Source organism: Mustela nivalis (genome assembly GCF_964662115.1).
Source record: "Mustela nivalis genome assembly, chromosome: 3".
NCBI lineage: Eukaryota > Metazoa > Chordata > Mammalia > Carnivora > Mustelidae > Mustela > Mustela nivalis.
Genome location: NC_139022.1, coordinates 84,340,878 through 84,358,339, shown reverse-complemented (window position 1 = coordinate 84,358,339; position 17,462 = coordinate 84,340,878). Strand labels below are relative to the sequence as shown.

The 17,462-nt window shown below is 34.3% G+C and overlaps 1 protein-coding gene across 2 annotated transcripts in view; it reads left to right on the top strand.

The window, feature by feature from the left end:
* BDP1 (BDP1 general transcription factor IIIB subunit) overlaps positions 1-15,775 on the top strand; it is a 95,774-nt gene extending 79,999 nt beyond the window's left edge. For both annotated transcript variants that reach the window (XM_082722929.1, XM_082722928.1), the window contains exons 32-39: positions 175-352; positions 2,720-2,783; positions 3,141-3,327; positions 4,372-4,579; positions 7,933-7,972; positions 8,558-8,825; positions 9,320-9,566; positions 13,052-15,775. In XM_082722929.1, the coding sequence (XP_082579055.1) occupies positions 175-352; positions 2,720-2,783; positions 3,141-3,327; positions 4,372-4,579; positions 7,933-7,972; positions 8,558-8,825; positions 9,320-9,566; positions 13,052-13,183 (1,324 nt within the window). In that variant the 3' untranslated portion in view covers positions 13,184-15,775. The remainder of the gene's footprint in view (positions 1-174; positions 353-2,719; positions 2,784-3,140; positions 3,328-4,371; positions 4,580-7,932; positions 7,973-8,557; positions 8,826-9,319; positions 9,567-13,051) is intronic.
* The last annotated feature ends 1,687 nt before the right edge of the window (positions 15,776-17,462 follow it).

Below are 17,462 nucleotides of genomic sequence, written 5' to 3'. Positions count from 1 at the left end.
AACTGTTTGATTGGAAAAGGAGGGTTCTGTTGCATTAAATATATTTTAGAACTTGAACACCATTAAATCTTTGACTCACAGCTCTAAACATTACTCTGTAGTTGTCCACTTGGTTTCAGTACAGAACTTTAATACATACTCTGAAATTCAAATATGTACTAATCTCTTTTTCAGAAATGATGATCAGGAAGAGGAATCTCAAAAGGTTCAGATATCATCAGTTGCTCCAGTTTCCTTTGAGACAAGGCCCCATATACTTGGTTCAGATGTGGTTCTCCCTGAGAGTTCTGTTGAAGAGCCCCAAGGGAAGGACTCTAATGGAGACAATGTGCTTGCTCTTCATATGTCAGAGGTAAAAGAAGATAAAATAAAACATGGGGTGGCAGGGTGTTTATTCCCCATTAAAAAAAAATAAGGTATAATTTACATACAATAGACTTCACCGTCTTAAGTGTGTACTTGTACAAGTTGTGACAAACATATATAGTCATGTAAACAACATATGAGCATTTCCATCATCCCCCAGATTCCCCAGGGCCCTTTTTTACACCCCCCCCCCACCCCTTAGCACCCTGGCTACTTGGTGATCCCTTATCTGTTTTCTTTCCTTAGTTTTGCCTTTGCAAGAATGTATTGTGATAGAATTTTTTATTGAGTGTGTTTTTAGTCTTTTGAGCACAGATAAAATAGCCAATACGTAGCTTTGCTGTGAAAGTTTTGAAAAAGGGTTTTGTACAGAGTATTTACCTCTTGCTTGTGGGCCACTGAATCTGAGAACTACTTTCACGTTGCAGGTATTTTTTTGAGGTGTTATTACTACATGTTTGGTATCGTGTAAGATACTGGAGGGACAGAGTTGTGAGAAATCGTTGAGGATAAGAATGGTTAAACTCTGGTAGGTGCTGTGAAAGCAAGTTGCACAAGACACTAAAGGGGTGGTCCTCAACCCAGTCTTCGGAAATAGGGTTTAGACATTTGCTTTCTGTTGCTGTTGTTAAAATTCCTCAGGTTATTCTGATGTGTAGCCAGGACTGAAAAAGCCCTTGATCTAGAAGAACAGATATGAATTAGCCAGTTGAAGGGAGAAGAACGTGTGTTAAGAATAAGTATGAAACAGCATTTCATGTTCAGGGATAAGTAGTTATGAGTAGGATATAAATGAAGAAGTAGTTAAAGATGAGTGAGGTAGGCAACCTGGGAGCGGATCATAAAAGGGGTTTTTATGACTTGCAAGGATTTGGAGTATATCCAAATGTATGGGACTTTCCCTAGCCCCCAACTTGTTTTACTTTTTATTTTGAAATAATTTCAAACTCATTGAAGAGTTGTAAAGATCTTAAATAGAATTCTCATATAACTTTTACTTAGATTAATTAATTAATAACATTTTGCTTATTTGCTTTTTCTGTCATGCTCTCCATCTCTGTAGATAGATACTTTCAAGAAACTGAACCATTTGAGAGCAGACAGGAGCCTTCATTCATGCATATTCCAGCTTTTATTGGATACCATCAAGGATGTTTTTAATAGAGAAATGATGATACTGTTGTCACAATCAGTATTACCATATTATCTAATACTGATACTAAAATTATATGTAATACATAGTTTCAACCAGGGCTCTCATACTGCGTTTAGTTGTCATTCTCTTTACTCTCTTTTCATCTGGACCCTGCACTCTTCCCTCTTTCGTGAGCTTGACATTGCAAGCTAATTCATAATCTGGATTTTTGTGCTTTGTTCCTCATTTTAGATACAGATTGAACAGTGTTTGGCACAATTACTACTTAGGTGTTGTTGTGTTCTTCCTTTTGTATCCCCTCAGCAGGCATGTGCTGTCAGCTTGTTTCATTGTTGGTGATGTGGACTAATTACTTGGGTAGCATGGTGTCTGCTAGATTTCTACATTAAACAGCATCTTCTGTACATTGTGTTAGTATTTTCAGACTCAGCCACCTTCTCCCCAGTAGTTTTAGTATCCATTGGTGATGCTTGCCTGAATCGATTACTGACGTTGGTTACAAAATGAGAGTTTGAAAATTTTAAGCAGTAAAGAATTACAATAAGAATTGCATTTTAGAGAATACAGTGTTGGCAGTTTTCTGGAGAACAGATCGGAAGGAGCTGTGCTGGTGGCGAGGAGACAGGCAGTTTGCTTCCATTCAGATAGGACAAGAGCTGCTGTAATGGGGATAGAGGGAAGGTTGAGGGGTTTGAGTCTCCCTTTCCTGTTACTTTAAAAATAATTTTATAAAAAAAATAATTTTATAAAATTCATGTATTTAACAATTTAGTCTGAATTCCTTTGTGCATATATATTTATTTAAATAATCAAAAGTTATTTGTATAACTGAAAGTTTCAGAACATTTGAAAAATTGTTTATGGTTAAAAAGTTGAGTTTTGAAGCAGTAACTCTTATATCCAATTGTCTGGAAAACTTTTTAAAACTAGAATTAGGGGTGCCTTGGTGGCTCAGTTGTATGCCTTGGGCTTAGGTCATGATCCCAGGGAACAAGCCCTGGTCATGATCCCTGGGAACAAGCCCTGCATTGGGCTCCCTGCTCAGCGAGAAACCTGTTTCTCTCTCCCACTACTCCTGCTTTTGTTGCCTTTCTCATTGTCTGTCTTTCTCTGTCAAATGAATAAAATCTTAATAAATAAATAAATGAAAATTTGGTTAACTTCATTCTTGTATTTTAACTTTTTAAATTTTTTTAGGGTACACTAACTAGTATGCCAGAAGTCCAACAAGAGAATGTAATCAGTTCTCAAGACTTAACAGGTATGATCATCTTCTTCGATAAAGTATCACCAAACCTAATAGTATAGCTTTTATCCCCCTACCCCATTTGACTATGGAAAAACAAAATAGTTTTTTAGTCTATGACAGTCTTAAATTAAAAACAAATAAAAAACTTGAAGTATTTTGTGTATAAGTTTTGTTATTCCAAATTAAAAATCTTCTCTATAGTGAACTGTCTTTTTATCCTTTATGAAATTACTTTTTATTTTTGTGGGTATAATTTGCTTTTTATTCATGGGATAAGTTATAGTGAGACTTTTTAAGACATGTAATAAATTAATAAATTAATGATTTTCATAGTTCAGCTTTTCATGATTAATTTTCAAACTTTGATAGTGAATCTAGTTGCTAATGTACATCAAGATGGTGAGGATGAACAAGCATTCATTTTAACTCTGGTGGAAATCCCAACCAATGCTGTAGAAGAATTTAGTGATACCAGTGCACAGTTAATGCCAAACCCTTTACTGCCAGCACCCATATTGATCAAATCCGTGAATACAGAAGAAAGGAGTGACATGAGGTAATGAATAAGCTAAACTATTTATTTTTTACTTTTTATTTAAATTCCAGTTAGTTATCATACAGTGCAGTGTTAGTTTCTGGTGTACAATATGGTGATTCAGCACTTGCATACATCACCTGGGAACTGAACTCTTTTTGCCAGGAGGAAAGGTGCTTTATGAGTTGAATAGTATTAACTGAGTAAATTGTTCACCAGCATTTATAATTGTCTCAAAGCTCTTATTTAATAATTATGTGTTAAGTTAGAGAAGAAATTGTTGATTTTATGCCTGATAAAGCTGCCATTTAAATGTATAATACTTTTGTGTGAAACTTATTTGGTATCCTAAGCGTTTTGAAAGCTAAAAAAATTTAGCTATTCAGATTGTAAAATGTTGTCTATCAAAGGTGTGTGGTTACTTTGTAAGCTTATATATTTTAAATTCTGAAATAAATACACATTCACAGAAATTGCAAGAAGGATAACGTTTCTGTGTGTGTGTGTGTGTGTGTGTGTGTGTATGTGTGTGTGTGTGTGTGTTTTTTTCAAGTAGGCTTCCGTGCCCAGTGTGGAGCCCAACATGGGGTTGGAACTCACAACCCTGAGATCAAGACCTGAGCTGAGATCCAGAGTCAGACACTTAACCAACTGAGCCACCTAGGCGCCCCATTTCTATATATTTTAATACTGCTTTTTAAATTCCTTACTAGAGAATTGTTGTATTTTAACAGTCACTGGTTAAGATGCTTAGTTCTCTGTCAAGTAGCATTAGATGTTAGCCTTTTATGTAAGTAAAAGGCATTTTAGATTAAAATTTTAACTTTATAGATAAGGAAAACACTATTTTTATACCTTGGATTTAATTTAGTATTATGGATTTAAGTTGTGAGTTTTTGAGTATGAATGGATCTCAGAACTAACATTTTTGTGACTACGGCCATTTATATATATATATTAGTTACTTGGAAGTTTTTTGGCAGTTTTCACTGGAATATTTCAGCCTTTTACCTCATTAAGTAGCTTCTAATTTGCTAATTTCATATGTATGCATTTTCTATACAGTGTGAGTTTTCCAGTAACTTCAGTTGGTCAGAATACCATCTGTTTATCTGATCCTGGAAAAGATGATTCTGAAAAGCTTCCTCCTGCTAATTTGGATCTTATATCTAGGAAGAGATTTCACTGTATGCTTGATGAAAGTGACCAGGTTCCTCCTCCCAAAAAAAGTTTGCTCACTTCAGGAGATGATTGTCAAAATTATACTTCCGAGGTAAGATAGAATCATCAAGCAAGTAAGAAGGCCATATTACAACAGATCCATTTCTGTTTCTTTCTTTAGACTCTTTATATAAAGATAGTTCTAATACTTTTCACCATTAATAATCCAGCTAAAACTGGTTTTGGATTCTCATTTTCAGCTGTTCTAGATGAAAATTGATGGACATTAGTCAGGAAGTCCATTCATAGTTCTTTGTAAATGGCTTAAAAAAAATAAGCCAAAATTGTCCTACAGATCTGGATCCCGGTTGTACCCTTTAACAGTTTTGGGACCCGAGTTAGGATTTTTTATTTCTGTGAATGAGTTTCCCGTTGTGTAAAATAGTAATAGTAGTATCATCATCAGTATTACCATAACGCATAAAGCTATCCATTGCTTTTAGGAAGAGAACCAGAACCTTAAAGGCCCTCTATTAGTCTGGCCCATTTCTGTCTCTGATCTCACTGTGTGCCTCACTCTGTTACCATATTGGCCATCTTTCAGTTTCTAGAAAGCACCATCTTTCTTCACATCCCAGGGCATTTCTTTTATTATCTTTTTATGAAACATTTTCTTGCCAAACATAGAAACTTCTTTAGCTCAGTCATCACTGTCTTTGGGAAGCCTGAAGATACTATGCGGATTTCATCACCAGCCACTATGTTAAAGGTTTCTTAGCACCCACTTGTTTATGTTTCCAATACTCATGATAATTTATCTCAACTGTGTAGCTACACTGTGGAAGAATTAATTAATTTATTTTTGGGAAAGTTGATTTAGAATCTCTTCTCAAAGGGATAGTTGAAGACCAGTAGTCCTTAGGTGAGGGCAGACAACAGAGGCAGTGGATTCTTGTATATCTGATGGGTGGAAGATGGTATCACAGAATTTTTTTTTTTATTAACATATAATGTATTATTTGCCCCAGGGGTACAGGTCTATGAATCATCAGGCTTACACATTTCACAGCATTCACCATAGCACATACCCTCCCCAATGTCCATAACCCAACCACCCTGAATGGTTTTAATTTCTCTTATGACAAGTAAGGTTGAATATCTTTCATATACTTAGAAGCCTTTTGTATTCCTTTCTCTGTGAAATGACTTTGTATTCTTTAGCCATTTTTGTGGTTGTGTTGTTGATCTTTTTCCTAGAGATTTGGAGGAACTCTGTGTTGTTTATGTCTTTGAAGGAGTTGCATATATTTTCCCCTACTTTTTGTCTTTTGACTACTTTTTGTGTGTGTTCTTTTTTTCTTGCAGACCTCTTTTTGGTTGATTTTTTGGGTATTGGGTAAGATTTTATTTTTAAATAATCTCTACGCCAATGCAGGGCTTAAATTTACAGCTCCAAGATCAGGAGTCACATGCTCTATACACTGAGCCAGCCAGGTGCCCCAGTTTTTTTTAATACGAAACTTTTTAAGAATTTAAAAACGTAAGGAAGTATAATGTATCCCTGTGTATCAGTCACCCAGTTTCATTAGTTCATTAGCATTCCTTTCAAACATTGTGGTTTTTAAAAAAATTTTTTACTTATTTATTATAAGATTTTACTTATTTGACAGAGAAAGGAAGAGCATCACGCAAGCAGGGGGAGTTGCAGTTGAGGCATAGTGAGAAACAGGCTCCCCACTGAGCAGGGAGCCCAGTGTGGGGCTCAGTCCTAGGACTCTGGGATCATGACCTGAGCCAAAGGCACATATTTAACTGACTGAGCCAACCAGACCCCTCTTTGATCTTATTTGTGATTTTTATTTTTTAAACTTAAAACATTCTGACAATAAAAAAATGCTTATAAAATGTTGAAGTTATAATTGTAAATTTTAGAATGCACACATACTGCAGTCACAGAGACATGTAGACATTTTTTTATATAATCCATTTATCAGTCTTTTTATGTATGGCTTCTGGGGATTGTGTTACACATTGAAAGTCTACCTTGAGATTTAGTATAAATTCTTAGAGTTAACATTAATGATTTGTTTAGAATTTATTTTGGTGTTAGAAGAGTGGAACCAATTTCATGTTTTCCAGGTGTCTACTTAGTTGTACCAGCACCATTTGTTGAATAATTCATTTTTTCTCCACTGACTTAAAATTCAACTTACTGGGTATGAAGTCCCATATGTATTTGAGTGTACTCCCTGAATTTTCTTCTACTTTGAGATTCACCTGTTTGTTCTAGAGCAACAGTGTCCCACTGTTTTAAATTACTGTAGTTTTTAAATGCTTTGCTATCTTAAATGGAAAGTTTCTCTCTCCCCTGCACATTATTTTATTTTTTTCAAGTTTTTCCTAGCTGGGTATATGTTCTAAAGTTGATGTTAATTTTAGAATTTACTTGTTTAGAGCTTTAAAAAAAAAAAAAGAAACTCTTGATACTTAAATTAGGATCATATTAATTTGACCAGTTAACATAGGGAAAGTTGGTGTCAGAATTTTTGTTACGTTGGATTTTTTTTTTTAAATTCAAAAACATAGTATGTCTTTCCACTTGTTTAATTACTCTTTTATGTCTCAGTGGTATTTTTAGTTCTTCATTTAAATTCTGGTCCGTTTCTTCTTAGGTCATCCCCTAAGAATTTTATCTTTTTTGTTGTCATTATCATTGACAACAAAACATTAGAGAACTTACTGAATTTCCCTTACCACCTACAGTAATTTTTCACTTGATTCTGTTGGGTTTTCTCATTCTTCTCATACACTTCGTATACACTTAATTTCTTTCTCTTTTCTATATAGGCTAACAAAACTCAAAAAATATCAGAAAACAGTCCTGATAGTAGACATCTTTTTCTTATTCCTGATTTAAATGAGAATATTTCCAGTGTTTATGAATGGGATGCTGGTTTTGAATTGCAGTAATTACAGTTTATGGTGTTAAGAAAATGCCTTTTTTTAAAGTAAAAATAATATTGGATACTTTCCCCGTAAACATACAGATGGGGGTATTATTTTTCTTCTCAGTTCAGTTGATTTCTACTAAATTTCACATACTCAAACATCTTTGCATTCCTGAGACAAACTCTGCTTGATTATGTTGTGTTAGTCTTTTGATATGTTGCTGAATTATGTTTGTACTATTATATTTGATATTTTTGTACTGGTTATAATCAGAATTTGAATTAATATTAATACTGGTTTATTAAAAGCATTGGAAAACTTCTCTTTTACTGTGCTCTGGAATAGATTTAGTAACAGTAGCAATGTCTTTTTCATAAATGCTGGTAGCATTTCCATAAGACATCTTTTACCCCAGAGGTTTCTGGGAGATACATGCTTACTTCATTAAAAAAAAAAAAAAAAAAAAGAATGACGTTTTACTTGATAAATTTTTTTTTCTTAATTTTCTTAAAACAGGTGTGTTCAAAGGAAATGATAAATGCTTCTGAGGAAACAGGTGAGTGAAATAAATTTTAATATGATTACAATTGGCTATTTTTAATGCATCTGTTAAAATTTGGAATTGAAGAAGAGATCTTGCTCATTTTCTCTAAGAATCTTGCTTTGATTCTTATGTTTTTCTCCCCAGCTGAGATCTTGGATTTGGCACTTTCATAGCCATACAAAGCTGCTTTAATCCTGTAATTAATAGAAAACTATGTGGCCACAGGATGTCCTATAAAAGCTGAACAATTATATTTTAGGAATTAGAAAGCTGAGCATAAAAGAGTTTTTATAGTTCCTTTGGTTTACTACCCAGGGATTAGCAGGTAATAACTCTTATTTTGTTAGTTGAAGATAGATTTATGGAGAAAGATTTTCTAGGTCAAAATATGTTGGTAGGACTATTTTGTATCTGAATGAAAAAATTCTAACCATACTTTTTTTTTTTAAACCAGCTACAAAGTTCGTAATAGTCCAGATGACTTACATATTAATTTATAATTTAGTTTATTCTTATTAGAGTAAGTTAATGGTATGTTGTATATACAGATTTCAATATGTGTTCTCTGTGTTTATCATTTGTCTTCATTTTTTGAAGGGGAGTCTTACAAGGAACAAGGTATCTTCCCTACCTCAGGAGGGACACATACAACTCCAGAACCTCAGAAAGAGCAACTTGAACCAACTTTTCAGAGTATAGAATCTGGGTCTCTTGATAAAACAACAGATACACATATAGAAAAAAGTACATCTCAGTTACCTCAGGATGAGAGGATTGTGTCTGCTAAGGAGGAGGGAATTTGTGCTGCTTCGAAGTCTGAACAAATGAATAACATTGCATCATCTTCAAAAACCCCATTATCCAGGTACTATGAGATGCTCTTTAACAGAAATTCTCTCCATTTCTCTTTCTCAAAGGGTAAATGTAACCTGTATGCAACAGATATGATATATATGTAAAGACTAAGTTCACTCCTAAGGATGCTGTTTTATAAACATATCTCTCTGTCAGTAATGTAAAGGGAAGGAGTTTTATCAAAGGAAGTTCGGTAGTCAACATTTTGTAGGACTCTTCAGATAAATATGGAATTTTAGGAATTTGTTACATTCCATATAACAGGAGCTTAACTTTAAATGCTGAAACTAACTTTTTAGGTAGAAAATCTGCATTGGCACCCGATGGTATGATGGTATACCAGCTACTGGTATATAATGATCAAAATAATAAAGATATTTAGTAGATATGCTGATACCACTAATGTGGTATCGCATGTGCCATTTTCATATTCATGGAAAGAAGTTGGTATTACGAATCTCTCTTCTTGCATATTCTTGAATATCTTTACATTTGCGTTTCTAGACCTGGCAGAAGACCCCTGGGATTTTTGTCTTTAATATGTTCAAAGAATAGTTTGGAGTCTGATGAACCTACTCAGGTTTATAATAAGAAACGTCTAAAACCTCTTATACCTGTATCAAGAAAGAATCTGAAAAGATCAAATCCACTCAGTGAAAGCCAGAAAAAAATCCAAGAGTCCTCTGATCAGGCTCCATCTCCAAGTGTTGTTGATACTCAATCTGAGAATACTGGCAGTTCAGCAACTCAGGTATGTGATAACTGTTATATTTTATTGTTTGTATAGAATGGGTTAGAGAGGTGCCTGGGTGGCTCAGTGGGTTAAAACCTCTGCTTGGATCATGATTCCAGGGTCCTGAGATTGAGTCCCGCATCAGGCTCTCTGCTCAGCGGGGAGCCTGCTTCCTCCTCTCTCTCTCTCTGCCTGCCTCTCTGCCTACTTGTAATCTCTGTCTGTCAAATAAACAAATAAAATCTTAGAAAAAAAAAAAAAAAGAATGGGTTAGAAACAGACTCAACTAGGAAAAACATGGCAATTGCTATTTTCATTTGGATATTAGAAATTGTTTCAGAGCATCTCTTGTCTGTCTTCTCCCCATCATACCTCACTATAAGAAAGGAAGATAAGGTATTAAACTAAGAAGTTACAACTCCTTTAGTACAGAGGCATTTAAGCCAGCTGTACATGGACCCTTTAATTGTCATTCCTTTAATGCAGAGAACTTTTTGATCTGTGGAAGCAAAACAAAATGTTGCTGGTGTTTTATTTGTTTTGGGGGAAATGTCCTGAAATCCATAAGAATTCAAGGATTAGTAAAATTAGAATTTATTTGCATGTTTCATTTCTCTTCATGCTATTGATGTTCATATGGCAAGTCCTGGGATGGAAACATATATGAATTTACATCAGAAACTTTGGAAGAGTATTGGGATTGGTTACTTAGGATTTCAACACAGAAAAGGCTGGTGATCTATTAGATAGCATGAGTCTCAAAAGGAGTACTTTTGCAAAGACTGTCTTTAAAATTTTTAAAAATACTTCATATTTCCTAGAATTATTTTCTGGAACCAGTATGTTATGAATTTTTATTGTAGCCAAATGACTGTGGAGAACAGCTGTTAAAATTATCAGCAGTGTAACTGTGCCAGTTAAGGTCCTAGTCTTGCCAGCTTTAGATATTAACTCTTGAAAATAAATTTTTTTCTCATTTAATATGACAGTAGAGGGTAGAAATGTAATTTCATCTGTTTAATTAGCATTTCTTTTGTTATTAGTGAAGCATGCTCCCTGCTGAGCAGAGAGAGAAGCAGGCAGAGAGAGAGGAGGAAGCAGGCTCCCCGCTTAGCAGAGAGCCCAGTATGGGGCTCCATCACAGGACCCTAGGTTCATGACCTGAGCCAAAGGCAGAGGCCTCAACCCACTGAGCCACCCAGGCGCCCCATGCCCCCATTATTATTATTATTTTTTAAAGATTTTATTTATTTATTTGACAGAGAGAGATCATAAGTAGGCAGAGAGGCAGGCAGAGAGAGAGAGGAGGAAGCAGGCTCCCTGCTGAGCAGAGAGCCCGATGCGGGACTAGATCCCAGGACCCCGAGATCATGACCTGAGCCGAAGGCAGCGGCTTAACCCACTGAGCCACCCAGGCGCCCAATGCCCCCATTATTTTTATTTATTTATTTTTTATTTATTTATTTATTTTTTAAAGATTTTATTTATTTATTTGACAGAGAGAAATCACAAGTAGATGGAGAGGCAGGCAGAGAGAGAGAGGAAAGCAGGCTCTCTGCCGAGCAGAGAGCCCGATGCGGGACTCGATCCCAGGACTCTGAGATCATGACCTGAGCCGAAGGCAGCGGCTTAATCCACTGAGCCACCCAGGCGCCCGCCCCCATTATTTTTAATGACTAGATCATGTCCCACTGTTTTGATGTACCATAGAGTAATAGTGGTCTCACACTGGTAGTCATTTAGGTTATTCCTAATGGATTTGCTGCTTCAAATAATAGGGTAATAGCTAACTTATAAATGAGTGATTTTACACATTTATCTACAGGTTGAATTCCTAGAAATAGAATTGTTGGATCAAAAGGGGGTTATTCTTTTGATAGAGATTGCTTGAGTGTCTTCCATACGGAACGTATTAGTTTCCGTTTTTAGCAGCAGTGTAGGAGACTAGGTTCTTTTTCCTCACACTAGATGTCATCATTTTTTTTCACTTTTGGAATTCTTTGTAGATTTAATGAGCATATGAGTGAGGTTGAGCACTTCTTCATGTATTTGAATCATTTATGCTTTCTCTATGAACCATCTAATCATGTTTGATTTTTTAAAAAAGATTTTATTTATTTATTTATTTATTTAATTGACACAGAGAGAGAGTGAGCACAAGCAGGGGGAGCAGCAGAGGGAGAGGGAGAAGCAGGCTCCCCACTGAGCAGGGAGCCCGATTGAGGGACTCAATCCCAGGACTCTGGGATCATGATGCACTGAAGGCAGATGCTTAACCGACTAAGCCATCCAAGCACTCCATGTTTGGTTTTAAAAAAAAATTGCATCATTAGTATTTTTCATGTTGATTTGTAGAAGCTCTTCCATTAACGAAAACCCTTTGGGATAAAGGTTATATGTGTATATTTGTTAATTTTTAAAAACCTATATGTCATTTGTTTTTTGATTTTGTGTACAGTAGTTTTTGCCATGTGGACATTTAAAAACTTTTTACATAGGTGAATTTATCAATCTTTTCTTTTATGACTTCTGCATTTGAGTCATTTAAAAAGATAACTCCCTCTCCCCCAATCCAGGATTATTAAAAATTGTTTTCCCATGATATTTTAGAGTAGATTGTTTTTTAAGATTTTATTTATTTATTTGAGGGAGCATGAGCAGAAGGTGGCGGGGGTGGGGGAGTGGGGGGGGGAGGCTGCGCAGCAGGGGGCTGACTTGGGGCTCAGTCTCAGGATCCTGAGATCATGGCCTGAGCTAAAGGCAGATGTTTTAACAGACTGACCCACCCAAGCGTCCCTAGAATAGATGTTTTAAAAAATATTTTCACATTTAAATCATTTGATTTATCTTGAATTTATTTTGGTTTGACTTCTTTTTTTCCTAATATGGTTATATAGTTGTCCAACATCATTTATTAAATAATCCAACTTTTCTCATACTAAATTTCCAGTATGTGTTGGGGATATTTCTAGTCTTTTTTGTTGATATATAAGTCTGTTCCAATGACAATACGATGTTGTCTTAATTTTTTGTAAGTTCGTAAGTATGCTAACTTTTGATAGGATTGCTTTAATTTGTAGTTGCCTTGGAATACTATTCTATTTTGTGGATCTGTATTCTTATGCAGGTTATCAAAATGTTTCATTATAGATTTGATGTTATGCTTTTCTGTATTAACTTTTTTCATGGAAATTATGGTAAAATAATGGATCATATGTACACTATAATTAATCTAATCATACCCACTGTTGTGTTTGTTGAGTCCAATTTTATTATTTTAACTAATACTTCAAAGGTTATCTTACTCATAAAATTCTTACTATGTTTAGTATTATTTCCCTAATAAAACAGCACAGAAACGAAACTTTTGGGTCAAAGAGTATGAACATATTTAAACCTCTTAATATTTATTACTATATTGCTTTTCAAAGAGATGGCAATTTGGATGACCACTACCAATATATAAATGTTATATTGCATACTTATTTTTATTATCTTTTTAGGCTTCTTGTGATCGTCCCTTACCAAAAGAAGAATGTAAAAGTAGCCAAAACCGGGTACCTGAGGAGGAGCCAACCACAGTCTCAGAATATTTCTTCGGTGATATCTTTATCGAAGTAGATGAAACAGAATAAAAGTCTTTTTTTTTTTTTTTAAATTTTTTTAAGTCTAGGATTTCCAGAGTCAAATATCAACTAAGCAGTATTTAGAAAAAAGCATCACTGGCTTTTTTTCTTTAGATTGATTTTGAATATTTAAGAGCTTGATTTAAAGCTTTTATAATCAGTGGAAAACATAGCTGAGGTTCCTTTCATTCTGATTGATTCAGCATTTTGGAAATACAAAGCAATTAAGACTGCTTCTGAGACAGAAATAGCTTCTCTTGTTCACGTTTTGACTCTTACTGTGCTGAACACACGTGGACATTTTGGAGTGCTGTGGGTAAACTCTCTGTATAAATCACAGTGCCGACTTATTTGGAGGTAGATTGTATTTAGCATTTAGTGAACTTATTTTGTAAAGGCTTTTTTATGTTTTTTTTTTTTATTTGTTTGTTTGTTTTTGTGTTTTATTTGTTTTGCTGAAGGCCTTTACAGTTGCCTCTGAGTATATGAAAGCATCTTGTGAAATCTCCACTTTAGTATGGTAAATCTTAAAAACTTTTCTATTATCAGCTATTTGACTGGAAAATATGTATTTTTCTAATTCATGTTGATGTAACATTAGTCCTAATTGAACAAGTAGTATTTAAACTTATTTATAAAAATGAAACATCAAAAAGTTTATTTATTTTTAAATTTTTTATTTAAAGGAATATTGAGTTTTAATTATTTTCACCACTCAGATTATGGGTAAAGACAACATTGACAAATTTGTGTTTGTCCCTTTTCCCTTTAATTTTTAAAGATATTTATAGTTATATCACTAAAAGTATTTGGATAGTATATATGTTTTGAATACATTTTTTTCTCATAGTTTAGTATATTGAATTTGTACTGTGAAGTTTTTGTTTTTCTTATTTTTTTGGATAATCTCAGGATTTGTATGGGGAAAAAACCCTTAATTTATGAGGGAGATTTGCCTACAAAATTCAGTCCCTTTTACACACACACACACACACACACACACACACACACAAACACACTCACATACATTCCTTTTTTTAAAAACTAATTTCTTGATAGCTTTTTCCCCCCATTAAATTTTGCTTAAGGGGCTCTTAGGCCTTTAAGCACAGAACATAATTGTGATATTAAAACAGAAAATAAGATAATAAGACTTTATTTAGTCAGTGATTATCATCAGTATTAATTTAAGGGTTGTTTTTGATTTTGAAATTTTGCTTTTTATACATGTAATTCCATTATCTACCCAAGCAAATCTTCGGTGGTTCAAATCAAACTTCTCAAAAACAAATTTGTTCTTTTACTTGAAAAGCCTCAGAGCAGGAGTTAGAAACATTTTCTGCAAAATATTCTTGAATTTGCAGGCTGGATGGCCTCCGTGGCAGCTGTTTCAGTGTGAAAACAGCCACAGACAATACTGAAGGGATGGACATGGCTGTAATGGGCTTTTCATTTGACCCCTATATTAGATAGTAATTTTCTTACCTTAAGGTGCTGACATTTTATCTTTGACATATCTCTCATTGAAGTTATTAGTTGTGCATCACAATTAAAACTGTGATGATTGCATTACAAAATGATCAGTATTTCAACTGGGAAGATATTTTAATGTCTAGATAATTGTGTTTGTATATTGAAAAAAATAGTGGCGAATTTTCAACTTCATTAGTAAAATAGGATGTGGTTCAGCAAATGTAACAGTAATCCTAAAATTGCTATTAGAGCATTTCTTATTCATTGCTTTATAGTGAAATTTATAATTTAACTTTTGTGTCATCAAGGGGGATCTATAAATCTGAGTGGAAATTCTCAGTAGGTATGCATTAATTTATTTCATGTGATTAATATGTCACAAAAATCATGGTTGTCAATCACATAGCTATTTTAATGCCCTGTTTTTATAAAATTTTTAAAGTCTCATATTTTGAAACAGTTTCTTTCATTTAATCTTAGTTTGGATGTTAGGTTGTCACAGTTAAACTATTATTCTATCCCTTGTGTAATATTTATTTTTTAACTTTGTTAACACCTGTCTCTTGTTCATCTATAATGAATTCATTTTATGGAAGGTGTAACTTCTTACTATATAAAAAAATAATTTTATCTTTGGGTATTCATTGTGTAAGAGAATCAAGTCAGCCAAGATAAATTGTCCTACTATTATATCCTTCAAACTTATCTGCGAAAATAAGAAACTTAATCATTGTATTTACCTTACAAGGTGGAAAGGATTAGTCACACCCTTTGTTTATATTCTTGTAAAGATGATGTTGTGAAGAATTATTTTGTAAATCTGAAAGGAGGTATGAATAATGGTCTTTATTTTCTTGACTTTTCCTCCTGAATACTTATATTTTAGCAAGTGGTCAACATGATGATTTTAAAAGCCTAACTGTTGGTAAATGATTGAGGCACAGTTAAAAATATGAATATCTGCTGCTTACCACCATGTTGTTCAAATTAGAAGTGACCATATATACTCTTGCTTGAAGGAGTTTTTGACAAAAAAGCAATACCTGTCATTTGTAAATTTTCTTGTTCTAAAGAAAGCAGTTATGTTCTATAGATATAAATTATGTAAATAAAAGTTATTTTATACTACTATTGTTTCTTTTCTTTTCTTTTTTTTTAAATTTTATTTATTTATTTGACAGAGAGAGATTACAAGTAGGCAGAGAGGCAGGCAGAGAGAGGAGGAAGCAGGCTCCCTGCTGAGCAGAGAGCCCGACGCGGGACTCGATCCCAGGACCCTGAGATCATGACCTGAGCCGAAGGCAGCGGCTTAACCCAGTGAGCCACCCAGGCGCCCTGTTTTTTCTTTTCACATGACTTTTTTTTTTTTAAAGGATGTCTTTTTTTTTTAAAAAATATTTTAAAAAAACAGGCAGAGAGAGAGGGGGAAGCAAGCTCCCCGCTGAGCAGAGAGCCCAATATGGGGCTCGATCCCAGGACCCTGAGATCATGACCTGAGCTGAAAGCAGAGGCTCAACCCACTGAGCCACGCAGGCACCCCTCTTTTCACATGACTTAAAGATATTGTTTAACCAAAACTTGTCAGTTTTTCACCTACAGCATATACTTTCTTCCATTCATAAAAATGTAAGTGGAAGAATTAATCTTTTGTCTTATAAGTATGCTGTGAAGGATATTTTTTTGATCTTATAAGATTAAAGTATAGACTTCTCCCTTCCTCCCATTTAGGACATGTGAAGAGTTGCTTTCTTGTTTATTTATTCCTTATATAATGAATTTTTAGGTATCAGAACTCAGTTTCTTTTACTGATTTTTCTTCCCACTTTGTTTTCTTTGTAGAGAAACTTTTGTCCTGGCCATAATATAATCCTGGACATATAATCTAAAGCCCAGGATGGAATTTTTATCTTGAATTTACTCATATTATCAAAGAGCTTTATATATGAGCTGCCTATATTTTTTGGTCTGGTTGTGTTTAGAGACATTATGTGAAATCGAATAAAAGCCTAAAGAAATTGATATTTTTACTGTAATGGTGTTAGAGAGTTTTAAATAGTTATATCATCCAATATCCTACCTATGAGAATCCTATTTAGGATAATTTCTCTTTGGCTTCAGTACCAGGAATAATTGGGCTTCTGTTCGACTGGTTTGATTTTGTTATTGTTGTTTTGTTTTTGTATATGTGCTGTGTGAACCCTTGTATTATTTTCTTTTTTAATGCAAAGCTAAATTTGGGGTCAGTACTTCACACAAGTTTTGTACTAAACTCATTCTCACCCTTTTTATCCTCATCCCCCCCCACCACCGCAGATTTTTAAAACTTTCACTTTTTTAAAACAACAGGCTACCATTTATTATGCTAGACATGGTACTAACCTTTTAGTATGCATTATATCATATTTTAAAAAATATTTATACATGGCTGAAAAAGTCAAGTAGTGCTACATTTCAAACAAGCTGTGTCTTCTGCTATTGTTATTGTTATTTATAGAATTTCCAATGTTAGACATTGATAACTGACATTCCGTCATGGTACTTAAGAATTTTAGCTTTCTTTGGGCACCTGGGTGATTCACTCAGTTAAGCATCTGCCTTCAGCTCAAGTCATGATCCCAGAGTCCTGGGACTGAGTCCTCCATTGGGCTTCCTGTTCAGCAAGGAACCTGGTTCTCCCTCTCCCTCTGCCTGCTGTTCCCCCACTTTGTGTTCTTTCTCTCTCTTTGTCAAGTAAATTAAATAAAATCTTTTTTTTTTTTTTAAGATTTTATTTATTTATTTGACAGACAGAGATTACAAGTAGACAGAGAAGCAG